Source organism: Choloepus didactylus, chromosome 4 (genome assembly GCF_015220235.1).
Source record: "Choloepus didactylus isolate mChoDid1 chromosome 4, mChoDid1.pri, whole genome shotgun sequence".
Taxonomy (NCBI): Eukaryota; Metazoa; Chordata; class Mammalia; order Pilosa; family Megalonychidae; genus Choloepus; species Choloepus didactylus.
In genome coordinates this window covers 95,966,750-95,987,448 of record NC_051310.1, presented here as the reverse complement: position 1 = coordinate 95,987,448, position 20,699 = coordinate 95,966,750, and the positions used below count along the sequence as shown (strand labels likewise).

The 20,699-nt window shown below is 37.7% G+C and overlaps 1 protein-coding gene across 6 annotated transcripts in view; it reads right to left on the bottom strand.

Annotated features, from left to right (window-relative positions):
* The window catches only part of ADAMTSL3 (ADAMTS like 3), a 389,485-nt gene that overhangs the window by 159,737 nt on the left and 209,049 nt on the right, over positions 1-20,699 (bottom strand). For all 6 annotated transcript variants that reach the window (XR_005216378.1, XM_037833191.1, XM_037833189.1 and 3 more), the window contains 2 exons: positions 18,682-18,839; positions 3,722-3,833 (listed from right to left, as the gene is read on the bottom strand). Coding sequence is in view for 5 of the 6 variants with exons in the window: in XM_037833191.1 (XP_037689119.1) it covers positions 3,722-3,833; positions 18,682-18,839 (270 nt within the window). In the remaining variant the exon portion in view is untranslated. The remainder of the gene's footprint in view (positions 1-3,721; positions 3,834-18,681; positions 18,840-20,699) is intronic.

The following is a 20,699-nucleotide window of genomic DNA, read 5'->3' as shown; positions in this document are numbered from 1 at the left end:
AAGGCCTGATTGCTGTGAGGAATCTGATTTTATAAACCACTAGACAGCTTTCTACAAGACATGGCTTGGATGTAAGCTGAGTGCAGAAGGACATACTGGTATGCATTATAAAAAGCAGGGTGAAAACCACAAGAACGAAAATCCAAATGGAGTCAATAAAATGTTACTCTGGTGCCAATATCTGCCAGAAAGTTTACAATATCGGATGGCAGTAGCGATCTCTGTGCTTTCCCCAGACTGATCTCAAGTGTCCCACGTTGATGATTGCAGACAAGACCAGTAAAGTCCATCCAAATACCAGTGGTACTTTGGAGACCAGTGAACTAATTTTCCAGATTATCTAAAAAACTCCAAAATGCCATTTACACAGATCATGCAGATTTTATTTACTAACGTGATTACATTTGGCTAATGCTTTCCCTGTGGGTTTTATGTGTGTGTCTTTATTTCCCCCCAAACAAGTGCACAATGAGATTAAAGCTTCTGAGTCAAAGAAAATGTTAGTTCTAAATGGAAACATCCTTCTAAAAGAAGTAGACAGTGTGCATACAAGTATTTATAATTTGGAGAGAGACAATTACTTTTCCTCCTTAATTTTATGGCAGTTTAGAGCTAACTAAAAGCAAAAGAAATAAGGCGTGTGCACAGGTGTGTATATGTGAATATTTTTGCACTGAAATTCTGCCCATGTGTAGAAAATGGCAGGCCACATGGAGGCACTGTGAAAGCAGTGTAAGGCTCCCTTTCTGTTCTTACAACCACTGCTACCTTTGACAATCTCACCACTAGGTGCTCCCGTGCACATTTACGTTTTCCAGCATCCAAGTATGAGAAAAAATGAATTTAATCAACTGATCGAAGCTGAATCCCACTATAAAATGTCCCTCTCAGGGTGGACAGCTTCTCTCTTGTCTTCTGTGTCCAAATGGGGGGCCTGTCTATGAAAAACTGTATAAGAGAACTAGGTAATAAAGTAAGAAGAAAGAGATGCTTGCTTTCCTTCTGGGTAAGAATAAAAAAGCCCCACCAACCCTTTGCTTCCATTTCAGGGCTCAGGAGTAGACCTTGTTTCCCTGGAGCCACTGTCCACCTCACTGGGTTCTGTCTAGTGGTGCATGCAGGTTTCTCTAGGTTGGTCCCACTTGCTCTGAGAGTTTTCCACTATGAACAATGAACCATGTCTGTATGTCCCAACACATCACCAGTATAACTGAAAATGCCATGAGGGGGGTGGGGAGCCAAGGATCTGTGGATTCTGCAGACGCATTTTTGGACAAAATTCAGGTTTACATTCTGACATTAACAGATATTCCCTGAGTGCCCATTACTTGCCAGTCACTGTACTATGCTCCTTTACATTTGGCATCAAATTGTGCCCCCAAAAACTCGAGAAGGGGGATATTTTTAGTTGTATTTTACAGATGAAAAGACTAAGGCACAGTCTCAGTGGGAAGACCAGTAAAAGAATCCAGATCCTTGATTCTGGATTTCTCCACTAGCAGTGCTGCCTCTCAACATAAACTTTGGCATGCATATATTGGAGAACAGGATTGGCCAAAGTTTCTGAGGCCCACCTTTAGAGAGATGCGTCTGCCTTACCCAGCTCCCAGTCTCAACTCCAAACAGTGTTTTACTTCAGTCAGCTTTAAGATAAGTCAATAATTAAAGAAATCTCCTTTGATCATGCTGGAGAGTCAAAGGGACTCAAAGATCTGAAGGAGCTTTTGCTTCAGAAAATGCCTACAGTATTCAACAAAACACATTTTCAACTTCAGGAGGAACTGGAATATACATTTTCTGGTAGAATAGAATGAGAGAATATTAGAGACAGCAGAGACTTGAAGATTAACTAATCCACTGTTTAGTTTTCATTGTATTCATTTTTGTGGCTGTATTTATTTATGGCAAGAGATACGCGTTTCCCATTCAAGGTAGTGATTTAAGTTTCTTTAGGTTTCAAAGAGTCCATTTAAAGAAAATATCTTAAATAAATAACAGTACAGAAGTAACACAGATATGGCAAAAACAGTGACATTCACACAGCTACAGTTGATATCTTAAGACATTGCTCTAGAGAGTAGTGGTTTTCAAACTTGAGCGTTCAACAGAATCACCCAGAAGGCTTGCTGAACCCCTGATCACTGGGGGCCACATGCACAGTTTCTGACAAGGCCTGAGATGGGGCCTGAGAATCTGGATTTCTGACAGGTTCCCAGGTGATGCTGGTGCTGCTCCTCCAGGGACCACACCTGAGAACCAGTGTTGTAGGATCATAATCAAGAGGTCTATAGCCTAAGTCTAGCCCTAGGAGGAACCACCTGGGAAACTAGAAACATTCACCTTTTACTTTGCTTCTAGGCACCCTGCATCCCTCAGACTCTGCTTCTCTTCCATTCCTGGGGACACAGGTCCCACTGGGGTCTGGGCTGGCCAGAGCTCTCCACAGAAGTACTGTTCTCCTGTCCTCCTAGTTCCAGAGGGAGCCTGAGTCCCAGAAGAGGGAGGTCTGACCTGCATATTCACAGGAACCCAACAGTCTAAAGCAGGGAGGCCAGAGCTCTCTGAGTGAGCTGATATTCTGTAGCCCTTGAGAGAAGAAATGGGCTGGGAGAAGGAGAAGGGTGTTTTCCATGCCTTCCCCCCAGGTGCGGGAGCGGATGCAGGTGCCATGGAGATGGTTCAGGGGAGACACAAGAACAGAGGCATTTAGAGCATGGCTGTGGCATCAGATCGACCCAGACCCAGATCCTGGCTGTGCCACTTGCTGGCTGAGTAATCTTGGGTATGTTCCTTACCCTTTCTAAGTTTTGGTTTCCATACATATAAAGCAGAGATGAAAATGCAACTCTCATTAGGATTGTCTGGGAAAATAAACGTGATGATGAGTAGCCCAGCACACAGCTTGGCACGTGGCAAATGCCCAAGAAATGTGCCTGGCACTCTCAGGGGAAGCCTCAGCATGAGTCCTTATAGTAAGGCTAGGAACTCACGGTGCCAAGGCTGGCACTAGTTAGATTCCTTTATTCTTCTAATTAAAAGTTCAGTTCAGGAAAAGGGAATTATCTTGATCGCGGTTGCTGGTCGCCTCCTCATTTGCTCCAGGGATTCACAATTTCTTTGTTAAACAGACTATTATCTTCCACCACAGCCCGCAAAGACATTTCTTTTGTGGGAAGCATGTGTGTGGAGCCCTGGATTACACTTGGCCTGAAACCTTCCTCAACTGTTTGTGAAAACCATAAAGGGAGAAAATAGTAAGCAGGCGTTTCCTCTTAAAATTTAGTAAATACCCTTTCTCTTTTTGGTAAGTTTATACTCTAACATCTGGGAGGATGTAGGGTGGAAATCTGTTGGAAACAACACGACCTTTAACTTGATCAGGTTGGGCAAGTCAGTGACCTCTCTGCATCTCTGGTTTTTCACAGCGAATTAAAAATAACCCATGCTTTAAGGACAAACAAGAAGAGAAATGCAGGACACAAGCACACATGTTTCTAGCTTTGGGCTAAAAGTAAAAAGTGTTTTCCAAGTCGAGTTTTCCATTAGCTTCGAGAATAAATGCACACTCCTTACCACCACTGCATCCCAGGCTGTTGAGTAGGATGCTGTGTGATTAGACATCTCTAGTTATCACTCCAATTTTAAAGCCTGCTTCAAAAGGGCCAGTGGGTAATTTCTAACTCTAAGTTCTAAATATTCATGAACAAAGTTTGTGCCTCACCTCCTCCACATGTTACAGTGCAGGGAAAGAAGTCGGTTTGCCTCCACTGATGACTGATCGGCTGGTAAAAGAAGAACTGGACCACGCTGTCTTTGGCCACAGTGTACCTGGTCTGGACAGAGAGAACTGAGATAATGTATTTGCATACAGCGAGCTAGTGCTTTACACACTGTTCAAAATCAGATGAGTATACTTCACCTATGTAGGCAACCACACAGCCATCAGAGCAAACTATGGTACATGAGGATTCTGAGGATTTGAAGATGTGGTATTTCGTTTAGATTTGTCCTAAGTGGGGAATGAGAAGATCTTCAACAAAACCACTTGGAATCATTTTTTTTCCAGGTAATTCCAAGTCTATAAATGGGTTCACAAAAATGTATACAAAAATTTTTATTTAAAAAAAAACACCAATTTTCTTCTTCATCCATTTGATTTTAATTTCTGGAGAGCAGGGACTGAGACTTAATCTAGGTTTGCCTACAACATAACACAGAGTTGCGATTCTTACATTTTTAATAACATCTTTAAGTGGATCCTTGTGAAAAATCGCCCTGAAAATGCAACTGTAGAAACTCAAATATGCATGAAATACACAGGGTTTACATATGAGCACTCCAGTACCTGATTAAAAGGAAAGGGGCACTACTTAGAGTGAGTCAGCAATTACAGACAGAGATCAATTTTACTTTCAGGTGATTTTGCTTAAGGAGCAAGTTCTCGCTCTAACTATTTTCTTCTCTATTGATTTAATGATTGAGTGAACTAAGGAAGTCTCTCAGAATGCAACACGAGAAAAAGAAATGAAAAACAACTTTTCCATAGATAGATCCAGAAATACCAATATACATATGGAGTTCAAGAAGGAGAAAACAGAATGAAGAGTTAACATGTGATTGTATAATTGCTGAGAACTTCCTAGATTTTAAGAACAGGAGTGCTCCATTTAAAAATGCTCATGTAGTTCTCAGAAGAAAAAATTTAAAAATACAACAAAGATAAAGAAAAATCCTAAGTGTTCAGAAAGAAAAAGCAATTACCTACAAATGAATGAGAATCATATTTCTTAAAAGCAATATTGGGTGCAAAAAAAACAAAATCTTATCTTCAAAGTGGTGAGGGACAATAATTATGGATCTAGAATTCTATATCCAAATTATCAATCAGTAATGAGAATAAAAGAAAGATATTTTCATATACAAAATGACTGAAACATTAACACTCAGATACCTTAATCAAAAAAAAAAAAAAAACTAAAAGAAATGCTGAACAAGAACTAATGTAAATGTAGAAGAAAGTAGTGAGATGCAAGAAACAATGACCAAATAAATCAGTAAAGCTTATTAGTAATCTAAAAAAAAGAGCTGAATGAAAAATATTTTGATATATTTAATTATAAATGTGGCATAAACTTTTCTGACAGCATAAACATGGGATGTGTATGGAGGGAGGGGATAGCACAGGGGTACAGAGGTAGAAAAGCCTGCTAAGGAGTTTTGCTTCTGGCCATACAGAATGGCTTATTTATGATTAATTCCTCCAAGTGAGAATAACTAAAAACACTGTATAAAATATTTTTAAAAATTTATTTGAAGGAATCAGAGAACTACTATGTTAGTGAGATTTGCAGGGCCAAGAAAGCTCAGAAAGCTCAGAGCACAACATTTGACGTCCTATTTGGCACCACTTTTCTGGCTCAAGGCATTTTCCAATTTGCAAGTGGTGACCGAAAGGCTGACAAGCTGAGCAGACCTGTCATCAAACTCATGGGGTTGGAGCAACAAAAGCTGGAGTTCAAGGCCTGCCAAGGTAAGAGACACTGATAAACACCCAGGCTCCCAGCAGGGATTTCAGAAGGCTCTATCCTAGAAACAAGAGTGAACTGGAAACAGAACAGCTTTTAAAGGGAAGAAGCCCAGATTCAAAGGATTTCAATCCTTAATTGGATGAAGGTAATCAGTTCCTAACCCAGCTGCCTTCCAGAAGCAAAAATAATTCAAAATCCAAAATTAAATCTTTAATTTTTAATCTACAATATCCAGTAAAAATATAAAAATAACTAGGTGCACAAAAAGAATTTAACAGCAAATGTGAAAAAACAGGCATTATAAACAGAATTACCATAAATCCAGATGTTGGCATTAAGTGAGGAAACTTAAAAATAAGTATACCACTACTACCCCCTGCAACCCTGGACTTAGCTTCATGTTTCGTTTTTGCACTGGAAGGCCTAGAGCACCTATGCTTTTCTAATGATCATAAAACACCAGGGCTGACACACAGCTCTTGCCTTGGGCTCTGTTTTTTTTAGAGAACCTGGGCCAATATGCAATTAAAATGTTTAAGAAATTAAATGACAAGATGCAAATTTCAGTAGAAACCAAGAACTATAAGAAAAATAAAATGGAAATACAAGAAATAAAAAGTACTGTAACTGAAATCAATATATCAATGGATGGACTTAAAATAGATTAGACCAGGAGTTGGCAAATATTTTCTTAACAACCAAATAGTAAACATTATTGGTTTGCAGGCCACATGGTTTTCATCACAACTACTCAACACCGCTGGTGAAGTGCAAACACAGCCATAGACAGTATGTCAACAAATGGGTAAGGCTGTGTTACAATGAAACTTTATTTACAAAAACAGGTGGTCAACTTGCTGACCCCTGGATTAGACACATCTGAAAAGAGAATAGAAACTGACAGATAAGAAGAAAGTGGAAATTGGACATATTGGATAAAGGTAAAGTCTTACATACTTATAATTGTAGTCCCAAAAATAGGAAACAAAGAATATGGGGCAAAAGCTATATCTGATGAGGTAATAACAGAATTGTCCAAAACTGATAGACATCAAGCCATAGATTCATGAAGCACTATGAGCCTCAAACAGAATAAATACAAACAAAGCCACTAATTACATCAGAGTCAGACTGATGAAAACCAAAACAATGAGAAAACACTTAAAAACAAAGAAAAAATACATTATACCTTCTAAGGAACAAAAATAAGACTGGCAGCTGACTTCTCAAGAAAATAAATGGAAGCCATAATACAATGGAAAGATACTTCAAAGTACTGAAGAAAATGCTTTCATGATGATAAAAGGGTCAAGCCACCAGGAAGATGTACAGTTATAAATTCGAATGTATCTAAAACCTAGCCTCAAAATATATAATTAAACAAATTGACAGGAACAAAAAGAAAATTAGGCAAATGTATAGTTGTAGTGGTAGTTTTAGTACCTCTCTCATAGTAATGATAGAATAAGCAGATATGAATCAATAAAGCTATAGTTTTGAACAAAACAATTAACAAGCATGATCTAATTGACATATGTAGGATATTGTATCCAACAACTGAAGAATATACAGCATATTCTTCCAGCATTTGCTATACTGATTCACAAATACAATTTTAACAAATTTAAAGGATGGAAATAATACAGAGTATATTCTCTGACCACAGTAGAATTAATTTATAAAGCAGTAAGAAAGAGATTGCTGGAAAATTAGCACAAGCCTTGATATTACATTTCTATGTAATCCCTAAGTCAAAGAACATATCACTAAGAAAATTATAAAATAATTTAATCAAATGATCAAGGCAAATATTTCATAACAAAATTTGTAGAATAAAATATCATGCATGAAATATATTTTTGAAAGAAAAGGAAGGATAAAAATAAATGATCTATCCATCTCAAGATGATAGAAAATGAACAGCACATTGAATCCTGAGAGAGTAGAAGGAAGGAAATAATACCTCAAGAGAAGGAATTAATAAAACTGAAATAAAACTATATTAAAAAGGGTTATAAAGCCAAAAGTTGTTTCTATAAAAGTCTAATAGAACCGATAACTCTCTGACAAAACTAATCAAAGGAAAATGAGAGTAAGCACAAATATCCAACATCAGGAATAAAAATGGAGACTCAGTACAGACCTTCCAGACATTGAAGAGATGATAAGAGGAAACTATGAAAAGATCTATGCCAATACACTTAAAAAATTCATCAAAATCGTTAAATTCCTTGCAACCATAATTTGTCAAAACTGACACAAAAAGAAATAGAAAATTGGAATAGGACTGTATCTTTTAAAGATATCAAATGCACAGTTTAAAAAATATCCTGCTGAATTTTTAAAAACATTTCAAAGAAGAAATAACATCAATCTTTCTCAAAATTTTGCAAAGAATAAGTAAAGAGGGAACACTTACCAATTTGTTTCATAAGGCCAGTATAAAATTAACATCAACAACTGGCAAAGACATTCCAAGGGGGGAAAAAAACATAGAACCATCTCTCCTGGAAATAGATTTTTTAAATCTTAAGTAAAATAATTTCAAACCATGTTGAGTAGTACCATAAAAAGAACAATACATCATGGCCAAGTTGGGTTTCTTCCAGAATGCAAGTTTGATTTGACATTTGAAAATTAATTTAGTTCACCACATTAAAAGGGTAAAAAAGAGATCACTTTGTTTTTTTACCTCAAAAGATGCAGAGAAAGCATTTGCTAACATTCCACACTTTTACACGATACTGATGCAAACTAGAAAAATAAAAATTCCTTTATCAGATAAAGTATCTACCAAAATTCTATAACAAACATCATACTTAATGGTGAATTATAGAGAGCATTTCCCTAGAAATGAGAAGCATAACAAGCATACCAATTGCCACCATTCTATTCAACATTGTACTAGATTTCCTAAATAGTGAAACACAGCAAGAAAAATAAATAAAACACATAATGATTGGAAAAGAAGAAACAAAACTGTCATTAGCTCCAGATGTCATAATTGTGATTGTACACAATGCAAAAGAATCCATGGACAAACTGCTAGTATTAATACGTGAATATAGCATGGATACACAGTCAAAACACAAAAACCTATTAGAAATCCATACACCAGTAAAAATATATATAAAATGAAAAAAGATACTTTTTACAATAGTATCAAAATAAAAAAATCAAACACCTCATTTTAAATTTAATAAAAGATATGCAAAACATTGGAAATTACATTGAAAATTACAAACATTATTGAGAGAAAATTTAAAAGAACAAATAAATGGATGGATACCTTATGTACATGGATTGGATGACTTGCTAATAAAAAGGTGCCGATTTTCCCCATATTGATCTATCTGCTCAATGCAATTCCAGTCAAAACCCAGCAAAGTTTCATAAAAAATTGACAAACCGATTTCAAAACTGGTATAGAAATGCAAAGAGCCAAGAATACCGAAGACAATCTTCAAGGCCAAAGGTAAAGGACTTACATTACGGGTTATGAAGACTCATTTTAACACTACAGTAATTATGTCATAAAGGTATTGGGCCAAAATAGAGAAATAGAAGAATGTAACAAAAAGAGTCCAGAAATAGACCCACACATACATAGGTGATGGATTTGAGATGAATGGGAAAAGGACTGTCTTTTAGCTTAATGGTTCTGGGCCAATTGGAAAGTCATATGGGAAAAAATTTTGATTGTATCTCACAACATACACAAAAATCAATTCTAGATGGACTATAGATCTTAATAGGAAAGGCAGAACACTAAGGCTTCCAGAATAAAACATAGACAAATATCTTCCTGACCCTGAATGAGGCAAAGATTTCCTAGACAGAACACAAATAGTTCTAAGCATAAAGTTAAAGACTGATAAATCATGCTACAGTAAAATTAAGAACTTTGAAATGAAGAAACTGATAGCTCTAAATACATTTACTGGAGAAAAAACGTTATAAATAACATGAATTAAGAATTCAGCTCTAGAAACTAGAAATACAATATCAAAATAAACCCATGTAAAAATACAAGAAGGAAATAAAATTTATATAAATAGAATTTTTTTTAAGTCTAAGAAAGCTGATCAACAAAACTAAAATCTAGTTCTCAGATGTTAACATCTAAGATGTTGTTTAGTTTTGATCAACAAAACTAAAAATGTTTAGTTTTGATCAACAAATCTAAAATCTAGTTCTTAGATGTGCTGGACAGTTTGAGCAAAACAGAAAAGAACAAGGAACCCGTAAACAGATTTAGGAATTAAAGAGGAGAGACATAGTTGCAGGTACAGAGGAGAGCTTTTACATGATGAAGGAAGACTATGATTATGTTTGAAAAATTAAGTTTGAAAAATCAGATTAATTGGACACTCCTCTAGAAAAATATAAATTGCCAAGATTGACTCAAAAGACAGAATCCTCAATACATTAATAAGCCTAAGAGAAACTGAAATGGTTTTCTGAGTCCACCCCATTACCACCAAAAAGAAAAAGAAAAGGAGCCAAGCCCAGATGTTTTATAGAAAGACAGCATCCTTATAGTAACAGGTGCCTACCCTACACCCATTTTTCCTTTTCGTTCTGGCAGAGGCTCAATTTTGTTCCAGTATTCATGCCTCCCTCATGTTCTAGATAAATCGTGATTATTCTAGGTGAGTCATGGTGGTAGCATTTGCCTTGGTAGATGTGGGACCCATAAGAATGTGCCTCTCAGATGCACAACTGCAGAGAGTGTAACTGACAGACAGCGCAGCTCAAGGACAAGCCTCCCAAGGACTGCTCCAGGCCTCTAACTGAGCACAGCTGGGGGACTCAGGTAGGCCTGTCCCTGGGAGAGAGTGGACTAGTGTGACAGATCCTAGCTCGGGGCCTCCCCTACAACCTTGTTGAATTTTTTAGAACTGCACTGTGACCTAATACGCTTCCCCGCAACTTCCTTCTGTCCCTCCCTCCTTCACCCATGGTCAGACTTCGTTGCAGTCTCACAGCTCTACCAGCCATGCCCTTCTTCTTCCCCATTTTTTTCTCACAGGCATTTTCTCTAGCACATTTCTTGCACATCTAATCCTGTCTTGACATTTGCTTCTTGGAGAATCTGTACTAACACCCAAGGGAATGGTTTAGAATGGATGCATTGCCTGCATCGTAACAATGAGAGGACCTTTTGAGAAATGTTTTCCATGATGAGAATGTTCACAAGAAAGAAAAAGACCCTGTTGGGCTTCTGGACATTGTCTTGTCTGCATATGGCACATGGAATGGTGCCTTTTACTCTGAATTCTGGGCAAATAGAAGCAAACTTACTTTAAATTCATGGTCACTAGACCCTTAGGGCTACCACTAAGCACATTATTTATTCCCTAGCCCATTTACTTGCTCATTCTTCCAGACAATTTTCATGCTTCTTCCTCACCCCTCAAATTTCTAACTCCTTCCACATCCTCATTTTAAACTGATAGCCTAGCATTCCATTTCATGAGAAAATGTAAGTAAGGAAAAATAGCTGGCACTGACTCCTCTGTCTCCAGTCAATCTTTCCTCATGAATTGCATCCCTCCTCTCTCCACGAGCACTTTCCATCAGTAGAGACGAGCTCAGGAGCCCTGAGAAACAAATCAGAAATTCACCCACTACCCAACTGTGGACGAAAGGTGTTGAACACCACAGGACTTTTGAAAGGAAAAGAAATTAGAAATATGAACACCCCCTTAAGATTGGTCCCAAATAATTGTTCTCTTTTCACAAATGCACTTGCCATCCTGCCTTTTCTACAGTTATTTTTCACATAGCTAACTAGAAATAGTTGATTAATATGAACAATGACTGAAGAAAAGTAGACTAATGCCTGACCTAAACTTTATCTTACTTTGTTCGTTTTTTTGTTTGTTGGTTTTGTTGTTTTTTGTTTAAAAAAAAAAAAAAACCTAGGAGGGAAATATTGAATTTTAGATATTAAAGGAAACATTTAATAAAATCTCCCTAGGGATATAGTTTCTTGGGATTTAGATACACACATAACCCTCTAAATTGCCCCATTATAGTTCAAAGTAAAAATATTAGTTGAGCAGGAAAAGAAAATTACAGCAAATCTTGTATATGACCAGAAAATAAAAATGGATGAAACACAGCTTGCAAAAAGTTAGACATTATACAGGATGAATACCTATAAATGCACATACAACAACCTTGGTCCTTCATTAAAGAAATTTGAATAGCTCCATGGATTTGCCATTGCAAAATCAGAAATATCAACTTCATGCCAAAAATAGATAGTTACTAAAACTTGCTATGAATTTCAAATACAGACACATTAAAATGACTAATTGAGTCTAGATTTCTTTGTAGACATATGTTTCATTCAAAAGGATAATTTCAGTTATAAAATTTGGTAAAATTATACAAAGTACACTATTTGCAATAACATGACTCTGAAGAGAATCAATCATTTCATATATTTTCCTTAAGCTACAAGTCACTACTGATTGTCTTGAATCTATAATATTGATGAAATCTCATTCAATTATAGTTTTCACCATGTGTTCACTTTAATGGGCCGTAGCTGTTAGATGATTATTAATTTAAAATATTTTTAAATGCCATTAGACTATGATGCAATGTTATCATTCTTCCCTGGAAAAAGTCCCTGTTATTAACACTGAGAATTACTGAGCATCTTAAGAGTTTTAATCCCAGGAGAGGGTTTATATCTGGACACTTTTTCCTCAAAATCAAAATCCAAGAACCACTGGCATTACATTATATTCTTTTGGAGAGAAAAATAGGAGATACAAGACTGACTTTAAAATAAATAAAAACTACTAACTAAATATATAAAGTCTTTCCCTCCAATACTAGACACTTCATAAAAATCAAGTTATTTAAATATGTAAGAGATTTTTTCTCCCCAAAGTTTTGATTTTTTGTGTATGACTAAGTAGTAGAATCACAAAAAGTATTCATACAATACTCAGATAATCATAGAAGATACAGCTCCTTTATTTCCTCATAACTGCTCTGATATTCTCCATAAACCCCTTGCTGACTGAGGAATGAGGGAAAAGCGATTTAAACTTAGTTTAGTCCTATAAACTCGGTCTGGTCAATAACTTAACCGGTTCTCCGTAGGTATTTCAGTTTCAGGTGGAGAACTGCAGTCTTTCAGCTGCCCTCTCCTTCAACCTGTTCTCTGCGTGGTGCCCATCCCAGGGTCTGATGAAGATGGGACAGTAAGGAAGGCTTGGATCCATGTGTGAGGTCCTTACCCTGTTCTTGAGCCCCTAGTCTGTCCCTGGGCCCACAGCCAGGTCCCCTGACTTTCTGATCAGTGGGAGTCCCATGGGGAGCATCAGGACAGCGAACTGTGTCACATTCTAGCCAGAGTCTGCTGGACATCTCTGCTGACCTGCGCACTCTACATTCCTCTTGTGCTGCATGTTCTCTGCGGTCTGGCCAGGACCCCTACCAGATCCCTGGCCTAGATTATGGACCTTTACCCAGGGACACCATATCCTTTAGGGTCTAAACCAGGATGCTTTTTTAAAAAAAATTAAATTCAGTTTTATTGAAATATGTTCACATACCATACAATCATCCATGATGTACAGTTAACTGTTCACAGTACCATCATACAGTTGTGCATTCATCACCTCAATCTATTTTTGAACATTTCCCTTACATCAGAAAGAATCAGAATAAGAATAAAAAATAAAAGTAAAAAGGAACACCCAAATCATCCCCCCCATCCCACCCTATTTTTCATTTAGTTTTTGTCCCCATTTTTCTACTCATCCATCAACACACTAGAAAAAGGGAGTACGATCCACAAGGTTTTCACAATCACACTGTCACCCCTTGTAACCTACACTGCTATACAGTTATCTTCAAGAGTCAAGGCTACTGGGTTGCAGTTTGATAGTTTCAGGTATTTACTTCTAGCTATTCCAATACATTAAAACCTAAAAAGGGTTATCTACATGGTACATAAGAGTGCCCACCAGAGTGATCTCTCTACTCCATTTGGAATCTCTCAGCCATTGAAACTTTTGCTTCATTTCATATCTCCCTTTTGGTCAAGAAGATGCTCTCAATCCCACAATGTTGGGTCCAGATTCATCCTAGGGAGTCATATACTGCGTTACCAGGGAGATTTACACCCCTGGGAGTCAGATCCCACGTAGGGGGGAGGGCAGTGAGTTCACCTGCTGAGTTGGGTTAGCTAGAGAGAGAGAGAGAGAGAGGGCCACATCTGAGCAACAAAGAGGTACTCAGGGGGAGACTCTTAGGCACAATTATAAGCAGGTTTAGCCTCTCCTTTGCAGTAATAAGCTTCACAAGGGCAAGTCCCATGATAGAGGGCTCAGCACATCAAACTGCCAGTCCTCAACTGTTTGTAAGAACATCAGCAACAGTCCAGGTGAGGAAGTCTAACACTTCCGCATTTCCCTCCAGCTCCTCAGGAGGGCCCTGAATATACATTTTTATTCTCTGCCCAAATTACTTTGGGATGTGTCACTATACACTCTAACATATACAAACCTACCATATTTCACTTCTTATTCAAAGTTCCATGTAATTGTGGTGTTTGAACAAACTGACTGTAGAAGTTACACTGTTTAGAAAATATAGATCCTGCACCAAATAAACATCTCTTCCCTTGGTCCAGGACGCTTTTGAGCACTTAACCCAGGGTAACAGGCATAAAAGCTGGGTCTTTTCTGGACAAATGAAGGATGTACAGTCACCCCACCTTTACCCCTCAGCTACAGGGTCATTTTGCCCCCAACATGTCAACTCCTCAGAGAGAGGCCAGTCAGTACCATCATGTCCTGCCATAGAGTACAGGGAATCTTCTAGATACCTTCTATGCCACACTGTTGCCAAAGGACACTCTGGGGAGCTAAACTCAGACTCAACCTCTGACTGAGCATTTCATTACACTATTGCCAACTTTATTCTGATGCGGCATTCCTGGTTCCTTGTTGGTGGAGGTGAGGAATTTTCCTCCTGGAGTCCTAAATGAAAAGTGAAGCAAAAGCTCCTCTCCTGTTTTTGGCTTTACTTGAAACCTATTGGGTGTGCTTCCCTGCTCTGTTAAGTGACTGGCACCTCGATTAACGTCTCACTGCTGCTTCTTCCTTCCTGTCCCCTCTTTCTTCTTTTACCCACAATCCACTGAGGCAGAGGGAGCAGGTTTCCAAATCCCCTCTGGACATACCCTGTTGGCGTATTCTCTTCCTGAGGGCACTAAAGCCTTTCGCAGCGTTACTGGGAAGGGAGAGCCTCTACATTAAACAGGAAACGCCATGATGCAATCTCTCAGGCTTGGCCCTTGAAAAATTACTGGAAACTAAGTCAATTTAGAAAATCCTCATCTCTCTCCCCCAAGCCACTAGAGCAGCATTTGAACCCCTTTTATCAAGAAATTTCCCTGAATAGACCATATTACAGTAAAATATCATATGATATTACAAAAGTGTCTACCTTTGTGATTGATGGCAAAGACGTAAGGTGAATGGAGTCCTGATTGGTAGGCATATTGAAATGGGTACATTTTATATTCTGTGGGATGTTAACTTAAAAAACTGTCTTGCTGTGAATATATAAATTTAGCCACTCCCAGAAGCACATTGCAAGGTTGTGACCTGTTCTTTGAGAGAAAGGAAAACAGGCAGCTTCAAATCCTCTCATCTCTGGATAAGTTAAGATGTGCTGTCCGAACTCCCAAGAAAGAAAAGAGATACACTGTGGGTAAAAAACAACATAAACTACACCTACAGCTGAGGTCTAAGGGAACTGAAGACAGAGACTCCCCAGAGCTGAAAACTAGCCAAAGAAGCAATCAGAAGACATTTTCCTAGAGAATCACAAATGACTGAATGGGAGAAAGATGATTCCCCAAGAAGACAACTAAAGAAGACGACTGGCAGAGAAAGGAAGATTTCTGACTACAAGGAAGCAAAACTCCCTCTGAAAATGTGTATATGTTTTAAAAGAGCACAAAAGCTACCAGCAGTAAAAAATTAAGCATAGGAAGATATATCCTTACAAAGAGTTTTACATTTATTTATTAGACCATCCTCATGGACATATACTTAAAGTTGATATATGCATAAACAAAAATGCAAATGCTCAGTAAATTCTCACTAAATGAATAATGCCTATTTCACTATCCAATCAACAAAGTACAGAGCATCAACAACTTGGTCTGGACTCTCTACTGCTATCTGGTGGCAACATGCACATACTGAAAAAACAAAATAATAACTTCAGGGGCTCAAATGCAAAATACCAATGGCACAGTGGTGCTGTGACAAGGGTCATCCATGAGAAAAACAGATCATTCAGAAAAACACAAATATATGGTGAGAAATCCATTGGGAAGGATAAAAAGTACAATTTTCAAATGATCCAATCCTGAGAATACAGCTTCTTAAAGAGTAGGGAAAATAAAATTCTGTCTCATTGATGCAGTGCGTTGCTAAACTTCAGAATCTGTGTGCAATCACTACCAAAAAAATCTGACATCTCACTGATGTCTACTTTTTACTTCCTATGTAAGCACAGTTATATTTATTAAAAGTTCCTGAAATAAGTTCTATTACATGAACAACAGTGGGGGAGTGCACCTAAGCCTAGCTCAGCATGCCCATCACCGTGCTAAATTAACACTGGGTGGGGAAAGCTGGTTGCCACATCTTAGGTGGAAGCCAGGTCTTCCATTTTTAGACCAGTAGCTCTGATTATAATGGAAGGGCATACAGTGAAATACACAGTTGATTATCCCAGTCACCTCTTATGTCCCTCTCACTTCCCACTCAAAGTATAGCACTACTTGATTGTGTGATGGGCCAGAAGAGGTTAATGGAAACAAAGAATGCCTTATCAGAGCATCAACACAGTGTTCTGAGCAAAAGAAAAATGTAATGGATGCACAAGGATATTGCCTAGAAACCAAATTATTTGGACAAGCTCACAAGGCAGGAACAAAAACATCAGTCATTCTTACTTCATCACAAATGTCTCTGATTTTGCCAAATTCTCTCCCAGCAAGCACACCACATCCACAAAAGGAAACATTGTAGTGGCATGAAAATGAGCCTCTAAATGTGAGGCAGAGAGCTGTGTGTAACGCCCTCTTTGATAAACATATATATTTTAAAAACCTTTCAACCTGGGGATATCAAAAGCTTTCAAAAAGTTGAAGTCGAAGTCCAGAATCATTTATTAAATCTGAGGAGGTCAGATCCCAGAGACAGGAAAATAGAGGACTGAGAACTAGTCACACAGTGGGCAATATGCTGCAAAAAATGCATTCAACAGGTGGACACATAATTTGGGCAAGAAAGTTTAAAATAACTTTTAATTACAAGTCATATATGAATACTTTCTTCTTTATAAAATTATTTTAAAAATTAAAATTTTATAGGTAAAAGTAAGACCACTCTCTTGAAACATCTATCCCCTAAAAAATAACCACTGCTCTATTTCAGGTTGGGGTGTATCTTTCCAAATCTAAAATATGCATTCACACACACACACACACACACATTAACACACTCAGAAATATGCAGTTTATTGTGTATGTGTGTGCTTTTATACATGGTATCAATAAAAATATTTTTTGAGATCTATCCATGTTGATACTATAACTGAATAATATCTTGAATTATTAACTTTGTGGTTACTTCCCCCATCCTGTCATCATATTAATGTCTTCTACTCAGTCAGAGGCTCTACATTGTCTTGAGAAAAATACAAACTCTCTGATTAGAAACGGAACTAGTTGAACATTTTTAAAAATTATTATTACTTGAGAATCAAATGAGAAGACCTGAACAGGAGCAAGACAAGCACAGAATTTATGCCAAACAATGAACCAGAGGGAGAAGAAAAGGAAAAGACAGATGCCAATTACAGCTTCCCAGAAAACTTTCACAAAGGTTTCTTCAAAGAGTATTGGGTAGATGGTTTAAGGATCTGACCCAGAAGACACAGACTTAAATGTCTATGGAGGGTAGGCAAATAATATAAATACCTAAAGCAGGATAAATGTCAAGCAACACTTATATCCTCAATGTTAAGGACATAACAGGGAATGGTGTGGACCAGGGCAAACTAGATGGGGATATGACTAAATGTGACTAACGCTGATCATTTAAAATTCAAAGTTTCAAAACAAAACAAAACCATAGCACTGGGCAGGCAGCCACTTGGCTGGTCATACTGTAGGCTGAATTTGATCACAGGACATCAGATTGCAACTCTGATTTAACTCCACACATGTTTCTCTGCTGGAACAACTGATGTCCCAATGAAACATTCTTTGATAAATTAATACATGGAATACAGACAGTTCTTTTGAAGGAACTGTTTCTTTTCATATATAAAGACACCCCTGGCATTTAGGGCTATTTTCATTCTTCCATGTCTGTTTTGGAATGAGTTTCTAAAAAGGGACAGAACAAGACTACCCGTTGAACTATCTTTTCCTTTTCATTAAGTATTATTTGATTTATCAGAAGAGTTTCAAACTGTCTCACCTTAGAAATATATTGACTTTTATATCTCATGTTCTCTCAGTGAGGGAAGATGTCCCAGATTTACCCAGAAAGGGTACACAGGTTCTTGTTAGAGAGGAGAAGAATTTTCCTGAAGGCAGCTGGTGACACTCTCCTGAAACATCTATACATATGCCCATTTGGGGCAGTACTGGGAAGAAAACACTGAGCTGGAATCAGTCAGTTCCAAGACTACACAGTTCTAAGTACCAAAGGTGGAAGTGAAGATCCTTTGCAAGGAGACGTGACAGCACAACACTGTTTAAGTCATGGTGCTTTTAACCATGAATCATCGTCACCATATTCCACCCAGGGGTTTCAAACTGAACATGGCAACCAGAGGTTATGAAAGCAAAAACAATCTTTCCCCTATCAGAAGGAAGTCTGTGTCCTACCCAGAGGGGTTTAGGAGCAGAATGTTGAGAGGCTAGCAATTTTCAGGAATGAATTGTCAAGATAGAAATATTAGTGATACACATTCTGCATAAAAATGATCATTGATGACCTCCTGTTGAATGAACTTATTATTTTGAAAATTTAAGACGTGCTGGATTTCAGAAACATGAAGAAATTTCTTATGAAGACGGTCATCCTACCTTGAAAATGAAATCAGCCATCAGAGGTCCTGGAATCTTAAAGGTTTGTCTCTCTGAACCTTTCTGAAATTCAACTGTTGTGTTTTCTACAACAAAAACTCCAGGGCTGTTAAAGCTGTGTTCTCCTTTGTTTCCTTGAAGTGTTTTTGATTCAATGACTAAAATTTAAAAATATAATTTTAAACAAAAGAAACATCTTCAAGACACTTTATTTTTAAGGATATTTTACTAAATGCAGTATCAGCATATATCAACACAATATCAAAACATCTACTCAGGTTACAAACATCTATGTAAGATTTTTAGGAGCTAATGCGAGTACTCACTCAATTCTTTGGCACCATTTTTACCTTTAGGGAAAGGAGGAAACTTTATATTTTTTCATGATACAGCTATTATTCAGAGTAAAGCTATGGCACTCACTTTATTATGCGTTCCAAAGATCTTAAGCCTGGTCTTTTATTTAGACAAAACCACAATGAATCTCTAATTTGCTTTTTAGAAAACTTTTTATTTTGGAACAATTAAAGATTCACAGGAAATTTCAAAAATAGTCTCGTGTAACCTTCATGCAGTTTTCCCCAATGGATACATCTTATGTAACTTCAGTACAATGTCAAAACCAGGAAATTACCATTAGAACAATATGCAGATACTTCTATTTCATTTTACCACACATGTAGATTCGTGTAACTGCCACCACAATCAAAATACAGAACCATTCCATCACCACAAATATCTCCCTCATACTAGCCCTTTACAAAAAGCTAAAGAAAAATGTTTGCCTGCAGTTTAACAAAAATAGCATGTCTATTGCAATTATATGATTTGTTTTATTTTGTAAATATCACTGTACTGAGTAGACCTGTTCTGAAGCTGAGAGAGGTAGAAAAAGAACATAGGCAGCAGCCCTACCCCTCATCTCTGCTGTGCATTTTCACTGATTCTTTTCTAAAACAAGTAGCCAGTGCAGATGATCTCTCACCACCTCCTCTATTCTGAAACCTGCACTTGATTCAATGATATTGGCCCCCTCTTTAATGATGCAAAGCAAAGAACACAACAGAACTCAAACCCATTCAGTTTAAAACTTAAACATGGAAAGCTGACAAAGCATAACAGAAGGAGGCTGCGATCACATGCTGCTGGGCTTTGGTTTTCATTTGCTGGATTTTCTCTCTGCCACTGGAGCAGCTGCAGGAATTCAAGCACCTGGGACAGACTGTTTAACAGGCACTAGGAGACAACCTTGATTATCCCTGACAGGCAGCCTGGGAACTTTTCTGGGAAAATTCAAAGGCTGGACATGAGCTATTTGATCTGGAGGAGTCATTAGCGGTCAAAGAATAATGCTGGCTACTCTTAGGCACAAAAAACCCCATCCACGTTGGCCCTGAACTCCATTACTGTAGTAGATTTTTGGAGAGTATGTGATTAAATTCATTTCCTAGTTCCAATGAAGATATAAAATTGAGTGTTTTAAACTGAGTTGTCAGTAAAATTGAGATAGGAAACTGGAGATGGTTAAGAGGGCCCTAAACTGGATCAGTCAGGTCTCTAAAGGAGGAAAACTATGAGCACAAAGGCAATATCAAAACGCCCAATGAAGCTGGACCAAATCCATCCCAAAACACCCATTTCTAGATTGAGGTTTACCCAAAATGACTTGATCAAATTAAAAATGATATGCAATGAATTCCACAACTGTGTTGGGATGGTAATTGCTTTACCACTGAGCTAACCTCCTGGATCACCGCTTTCCAAGTTTCATTGGGATGTGGAGTGGGGCAGAGGGTTTGAGAATCTGGAAAGGCAATCTGGGAGGAAGGGAAGACCAGTTGCTATGACAGCCATCCCCTAAACCAAGCATTACCGTTTGATTTTGGTGTTTTGTATTTAACGTCAAATATATTCCCTTATTCCAAGTGTCCAAGACCTTCAGTGACAAGGTTATTAAAACACAAACAGCAAAACCAGTTCTCAAGTGTGTGCATATCACCCAAGCCACTATTCTCCCC